The sequence below is a fragment of the Schistocerca nitens genome, chromosome 6, assembly GCF_023898315.1.
Source record: "Schistocerca nitens isolate TAMUIC-IGC-003100 chromosome 6, iqSchNite1.1, whole genome shotgun sequence".
Taxonomy (NCBI): Eukaryota; Metazoa; Arthropoda; class Insecta; order Orthoptera; family Acrididae; genus Schistocerca; species Schistocerca nitens.
Genome location: NC_064619.1, coordinates 490169427 through 490176911, shown reverse-complemented (window position 1 = coordinate 490176911; position 7485 = coordinate 490169427). Strand labels below are relative to the sequence as shown.

The 7485-nt window shown below is 38.7% G+C and overlaps 1 protein-coding gene across 1 annotated transcript in view; it reads right to left on the bottom strand.

Annotated features, from left to right (window-relative positions):
* Positions 1 to 325: 325 nt before the first annotated feature.
* LOC126263206 (queuine tRNA-ribosyltransferase catalytic subunit) overlaps positions 326 to 7485 on the bottom strand; it is a 53516-nt gene continuing 46356 nt past the window's right edge. The window contains exons 6-8 of the mRNA XM_049960272.1: positions 4664 to 4832; positions 4136 to 4330; positions 326 to 613 (exon numbers count right to left, since the gene is read on the bottom strand). Coding sequence (XP_049816229.1) covers positions 464 to 613; positions 4136 to 4330; positions 4664 to 4832 — 514 coding nt within the window. The 3' untranslated portion in view covers positions 326 to 463. The remainder of the gene's footprint in view (positions 614 to 4135; positions 4331 to 4663; positions 4833 to 7485) is intronic.

The window sequence follows — 7485 nt, the reverse complement described above, 5'->3', positions numbered from 1 at the left end:
AAAGATTGTGTAATGAGTCAGATGATAACCTGACACTGAAGTGGTTCAAATCCCAGAAACATAGTTGGGTGAGAATCTGTTAATATTGCTATGATAGCAAAAGCACTAAAATACACTGCACCCAAGTGAAAAACAAGTCTCAATTTCAAAAATTTTACAGCAGTCAAATGCAAATGGAGAGACCTGGCACAAGGCAGCTGGAGCTGTTCGCTCCAGTCATAAGGTTAATTCTGTTTGCTGAGACGTTTATACTTTGAATATTACACGCATGAGTCTAGTGAGCAATAATAATAAAATACACAAAGTGGGCAGGGTTTCATAGTAAAATATGTATTTACTGAGTCATAAATTAATCAATAACCGTACCTATCTCTCACATTTTGAGATGAAATTTCTCTCTCTTTTTTTTTCTTTCATTTCATATCTGTTAATCCTGAGAATGTCGACATTAAATCAGCACATTTCAGTCAAGCTCTATGTTAACAGCTGAAAGAGCATCTGTTATCCATTTTGGGTAAGTCCCAGACGGATACAGTGTCTTGAAGAAGTTCTTCACAAACAATGGGAATTTCTTTTCTTTTATACTTTCTCTAATTGACTTCATTAACTGCATCTGGAAAAAAAAGACAACAAAGTTACAGAATTCGCCACTGTGCCAGCTGATTTGACTATATAACAATTTGTTTTACCATAACAACAAAAACAATCAATTTTTGACAAAATAATTTAATTGGATTGATAAAAAACCTGCTCACCAAGTGGCGACAGAACACACACATAAAAGAGGGTTGTAATTAGGCAAGCTTTCGGAGCTAGTGGCTCTTTCTTCAGGCAGAAGGGTTGAAGAGTGAAGGAGGAAAAGGACTTGAGAGGTCTAGGAAAAGGGATAGATTTCGGGAAATTCACCCGAGCCATGGGTCGGAAGACTTATCATGTGGGATGAGAAGGGAAGTCTCCCCTGACCCACAGTTCTGGGTGAAATCTACCCCTTTTCCTATACCTCGACAGTCCTCCTTTTCCTTCGCCCCTATTTGTTCCCCTTCAACCATTCTGCCTGAAGAAGGAGCCACTGGCTCTGAACGCTTGCCTAATTACAACCGTCTTTTATGTGTGCGTTCTGCAGTCGCTGGGTGAGTATATTTTTTTTTATCCATACAATTAAAAAATTTGCTTTGCTAGACATTTAATTTGAAGCAAAAATTCTGAAGTTTGCTGTTTGAAAATTATGTGACTTGTAGCAACTAAGATAATGAGAAGTATCATGGAACACTTATGAAGATTAGTATTAAACTCTGATAGTTGTACATTATAAATGCATGCTTCTGTACTTTTGCTACAACAGAAAACTATCAGCTGGTTGAGTAACTAAATGAAAGTCAGGATGGAAGCCCAGCTTACAAGATCTTGAAGCATGACTAAATGTTTAACGGACAGAGATCCATAAGTCACAAAAATTTTATTTTATTAACTAGCTTTACCTGCCATGTGTTGCAGCACCATGGGATAAAAAAAGTGGTTTTATAACCCTGTTTATGGGAGTGCTTTTGGACACACAATATTTTTGGCTTTTCTGTCTGATAGGTACAAGAATAAGTCAGACGGTTTCCCAAAGTGAGAGCAAGGAACATAGTTGTCCATGTGAGAAGCCTGGATTTTCCAAATTTAGTCCACACACTGGCAGGGGTTCTCTCTGTGGCATATTGATGGTTATTGCAAATGTTAGCCGCACCGGAAACTGCCAGTGTTTGAACTCTATTGGCATATCTGTTCCTTTTAATACTGTAGCTCCGGTGATATTGTTCATCATCCTTTTTACTGAAAGTCTAGTACTGTTGCAAAGCCATGGTAGGTTGATATTTATGAGAATAATGAGAGGCACACCAGTATTTACTATACGTGTTCAGCGGCATGCTCGGCAAATCAAGTGAATTCAAGTATTCAGACAGATAATTAACAGCTTTGTTTTGAATGATGTAACTGATAGTACTGACAGGTGTTTTTAGCTCATATTACAGCATGTTCACCGGGCCACTGGTGACTTTTGTAGTTTCTGTATGATATTTGGGAAAACTTTGTGCATCAATTCATCTCTGGTTGCTGTGATTTTACAAAAGTTTGATGGCACTGTGTGGATTCACTGACTACCATTTTCCCCACTTCCAACAACTGTTTTGCGAAACATTGATCACATGTATCAGTTTGTATTTGTACATGCACATTGGATTTTAAAGTCAATCTGTACATGTCACCATAAGACTGGCAATTTGAAGCACGTATTAAGTTCATCAGCAGGTGTGGAGCATGGTATAATGGGAAGGTTTTGCTGAAACAATAAAATGATTGCGCCACTAAAGAGTTGTTCATTCCCTCTTCAGTCTTTTGGTGTACAGTGTGTGTTCACACTATGTAGCAGTGGCATTGCTATTGGCTGACTACATCATATGTCCTATGCTCTGAATATCTGCTGTCATTGGCTGGTGAGATCAAGTGAGATAAGCTATGATTGTGTTACAAAAGTGCATTTCAATGTAGATTTCAGTGCTTCAGAATCTAATGTGCTGTGTGGTGGAATTCGAATCTATACTTTTGTAATACGAATACAAAAATATGTTATTGCACATCACATATCTTTCCAAAACATTTTTTTTTGTCGAGTTTTTTCGTTCTCTGTAGTTCCAGGCATAAAACCTTTACCATTCAAAGGATTGACATATTTACAGTTTCAAGAAAAGTATACTGTCACTTATTATGGGAAAAGTATTTTTCACCTTGGAAGAAGCGTATCTTCACGTGGGAAAAAGAGTGTGTTTTTAACTGTTTTAACTGGGAAATCTGGGACACCCCCCCCTCTCTTGTCCGCCTATACACGCTACAGTATAATAATACCCCCCCCCCCCCAACACACACACACACACACACACACACACACACACACACACAACACAACACACACACACACACACACACACACAGAGTTGTGGCACACTAGCCCAGGGAGGATAAACATTGCCGTGGGCAGAGCTTGTGTGGTAAGCATTTCTGCTGCTAGGCATGTATAGTGCAGCCCCTTGCCAGTTCAGTGGCATCTGTGTTGTCAACCTGGCTTGTACTGTTCATCTGCAGTGATTGTTTTTGCTAGCACTGTTTTGTTTTTTATGATGGCAAGTTTGAGCGAACAATGTGCAGCTGTGTGAAATTTTGTCTCCTACTCGATCAAAATGATGCTGAAACTGTATTAATGTTGAAAACCACTTACCAAGATGACACTATGGGGAAAACTCAAGTGTACAAGTAGTACGTTCAATTCAAAAATGGGGCGACATGTCGACATCGATGACAAACTTTGTTCTGGATGTCCATCAACTGCCTGAATTGACGAAAATATTGAAAAAATTCTAGAGCTTGTGCTCACAGACCGTCAATAGACGGTCGATCAACTGTCAGAGATTAGTGAGTAATCTTGGAGCTTGGTTAAGTGAATTTTAATGGAAGATTTGGGAATGAAATGGCCAAGTTTGTTCCTTGGGTTCTGACTGACAATCAAAAGGAACGTAGCATTGAAACATGTTGTGCTTTGAAACAAGAGCTCGAAACTGATCCAGATCTTCTGCCAAAGATCATTACTGGTGATGAGTCCTGGTGCTACGGTATGACCCAGAAAGGAAACCGATTTGATAACAAAGAAAGAAAGAAAAGAGGACGGAGCTGTCAGCCATTTCTAAATATGACTATAAAAAAAATGTTTCAAACAGTGGAAACTCCAATGGGACAAATTTATTAGTTATAATGGAGAGTATTTTGAAGGAGGTAAGGTTGTTTTGAAAATATAGTTCTTAAAAAATAATTTTTTTTTTTTTTGGGTACCAGCTCATATGTTGGTTTTGTATCAAGTAGTTCCAAAGAAGAACATTGCCTATAAACTCAGCTATATTTTCAATCTTCTTTAAATGCTTGTCGACCATTCAACACGACAGCTATACATGGAAAGGCAAGATTAGGAGACAACTGAAGAACCTTTGGCTGCATTATGGCTGCTGGTGTTTGTTCATGTCTTTTTAGAAGATGAGCAGTAAGACAAATTTCGGATGCTATCAAATAAAAGAAATTTAATATGAAAACAAAAATGATTGCTTACTTGAAAGCAAATATTATGCACTGTAAGGAGGTGGCAAGCAACTGTTTCAACAGTAACAATGGAATGAAGGTATGCTCTAGAATATCGTTGACATGTTGAACAGTTGCAGTTTTCATCTATAGGTCTGTAATCAGTCTTGTAGTTCTTCTGTTTCAAGTTCAGCTGCCCAGTGTTCACAAGAGCACATCCAAATCTCTGGAAACATGCAACACAGCTATAAGAATAATACACACACAACCAGTACATATGGTATCATCTAAGTAAATGTTTCATATTTATTCCTTGCATGAAAAAAAAGTAGCATTAGAAAACAAACACTGAGACATGACAACTAACTTAACACTTGGTAATCATTGAGAATACTTTCAAAATTGAAAAATACTGTATATTGCAACGAAAGAATTTTGAGAACTACATGTTGAATAATACCGTAATTGAATAAACATTAGCACAAATGAACTATATCTACACAAACCATCCCATAAAGGTATTAAAACTGTAGTTTCCCATTATTTTTATGCTACTCACTGCAGTTCTTGTCGGAAACACACAATCAAACATATCTATGCCAAGCGCACAGCAAATTACAAGATCTGTAGCAAATCCAACACCCATCAAATACCGAGGCTTATCTTCAGGTAGTATGTTTGTTGACAAATGAACCATATTCCAAAATTCATCCTTGCTTTCACCTCCACTGAAAAAGAAAATAATAATAATAATATCACAACACTAATAGAACAGATAAATATGGAAGTCAATATCATAGCCTGAAACATAAATAATTATTGTCGATGGATGATGCGACCAGCCATAGATATTTTAAATTGGTGTTATGACCTATTATGCCCATCTTCTGATGGCCAATGTTTCCCATTTTGTCAGCAGCATGTCGCCCACTCTTGCAATCTGTTTCGAAGGACGGTGATTTGTCTTGCAGGGATCCTTATGCCTTTTCAGGAGAGAACTGTAGCAGTGCAAACAGCATAGTGCTGCGGCCAGCTGCACTAGGTTTCTTGGCTAAGGAACCATTGCGCAAACAGCTCAATTAAGGTAATTGTAACTGGGTTTAAATCTGGGGAATTTAGTCGCCACGGGAGAAAGTTAAATGCATCTAGGTGCTCTTCAAACTACGCTCATACATTGCGAGATATGTGACACGTTGCATTGTCTTGCTGGTAGATGCAACCATGCCGAGGAAAAACAAACAGCATGTAGAGGTGGAAATGTCCCAATGATAGATCCATACTAGTGTTGATCCATTGTGCCTTCCAGAACCACCCAATGAATGCCACGAAAACTTTTCTCACACCATAACACACTTTCCTCTGGCCTGGATCCTTCCAACGACTATTGTAAGGTGTTTGTTTTCAGAAGATTCTTGCTGATGGAGCGTGAAATGCGATTCATCTGAAAAGGTTACCTATCGCCACACAGTGGATGTCCAGCTGCACTATTGGTGTGCAAATTCTAGCTCTTGTTGCTTATGACCAATAGTCAGCATGGGTGCACGAACCAGGCGCCTGCTGTGGAGACCCAAACGCAGCAATGTTCTCTGAACGGTCACTGAGGAGACACTGTTGGTAGCCCCTTGGTTCATCTGGGGAGTCAGTTGTCCAACAGTTGCTCATTATTCATCCATATACATCTCCACAACTGTTGTTCACCCCTGTCGTCAATGGCCCGCGGTGCACCACAGCTGCCTCAGTCTAGTTTTGGATAGTGTCATTTGTCCACACATGATATAGTTTAAGCAAGTCTGCACGTAAACAGTGTACAGACGTAACTGTTTTGGAAATGCTTCCACTCTTAGGCTGAAAGCCAATGATCGTGCCCTTTCGGGTGTCAGATAAACTCTGCATTTATGCGTAATTATAATGACTGATTTGTTTTCCACATCCCCCTGAAAGTTTATAAACCCTCCACTGCTAGTGCTGCCACTTGCCACATACTGGTGGGTATCACATGTGATGGTCACATTAATGTGACTGGACTGTGTTTTTAGAATAAGTGTGCTGTTTGCACTTTAACAGCCGGCTTACACAGTGTCCTGTAACAGCGTTAGGACTGTAAAGCAAGACAAAGCGTTGTCCACTGGAACATGTATGAGCGGATGACATGCTGCTGACGAAAATCTAATTTTAACTGGAAATTTCAGCTATCTGAAGATAGGTGCGATGGTCTGAAACTAGTTATGGCATAGAAATAAAACATTTTAAAAGTTTTTGTGGCTGGTTCCATTATCCACCAACAATCCTTACTAGCAATGGTGTCCTAGATATCCAGCATGGATAAAATAACATAAATAATTATTGCTAAGAAATCTCTGTTTAAAAATGGATAAAGTTCATAGACTTATTTAATAGTGGAAGATTATGAAATTTTGAAGCTGTATATTTCTCCTCTGCTACCGTAGGGAAAGAGACTGGTGCCAGGGGAAGGATTCATCAACCATAACTATTCCTGAAGTTTTATTTGAAGTCTAAAAGTGATCTCAAAATAAGCATCTGCCGTAACATGAATGCAATTGAACTTTTTCCTTCTGATATAATCTTGCTGAGTTTTTCTGGATCCCACAAATTAGAGAAGTTGTCTGTCCAGATGTCTACTGAATATAGTAGAACTGAAATGTAAGGTGATATAATGAAATTTTGTCCATAGAAGATCACAACAGAGTTTGTCCGACTGTTATACAGATACCAAGACAGAAGTAGAAATCAGTGCAGAATTCACAAACGACTTTTACATTCTATACTGAATATGCGAAAGAACTAGCTGCTATTCCAGCAGCTGTCTATCTTTGTAAGCTGAAACAATCGAATGTGCACAATTCCAGTCTTCAAGAAGGTTCACAGATAGAGCTACAGATCTATTTTGCTGTAGAATTATGAAACTTATTTAATGCTTCCATATAAATACTTTTCTGGAGCCCAAACACTTTTCTGTAGAAATAAACACAAATTCAGCAAGCACGAATCATGTGAAATTCAGTTTGGTCTGATTGTTCCCAAGATCTAAATGCTGCAGAGGGGAGACTGGGTTTATTCCAGGTGTTTTTGGTCTCTGGAAAGTTTTGAATGCAGTTCTGCAGCAACACCTAGTAAACCAAATATAGTGGGTGGTTCTTATTAACCTTTAAAAAGCCCTGATGATGCTGAGACAGGTAATTTAATATAAGACACATGGGGGCGCAAATGTTGGGAAATACCCCAAAAAATTGATGACAAATTTCAAACGTGACGTCACCAGATGATGTACCTTACTGCACTTGTAGTGGTTGGTCTTGTTGAGACTACCATCGCAGCACTACACATCACTCTGCTAGGTTACTGTGTTTTTGTTCTTGCATT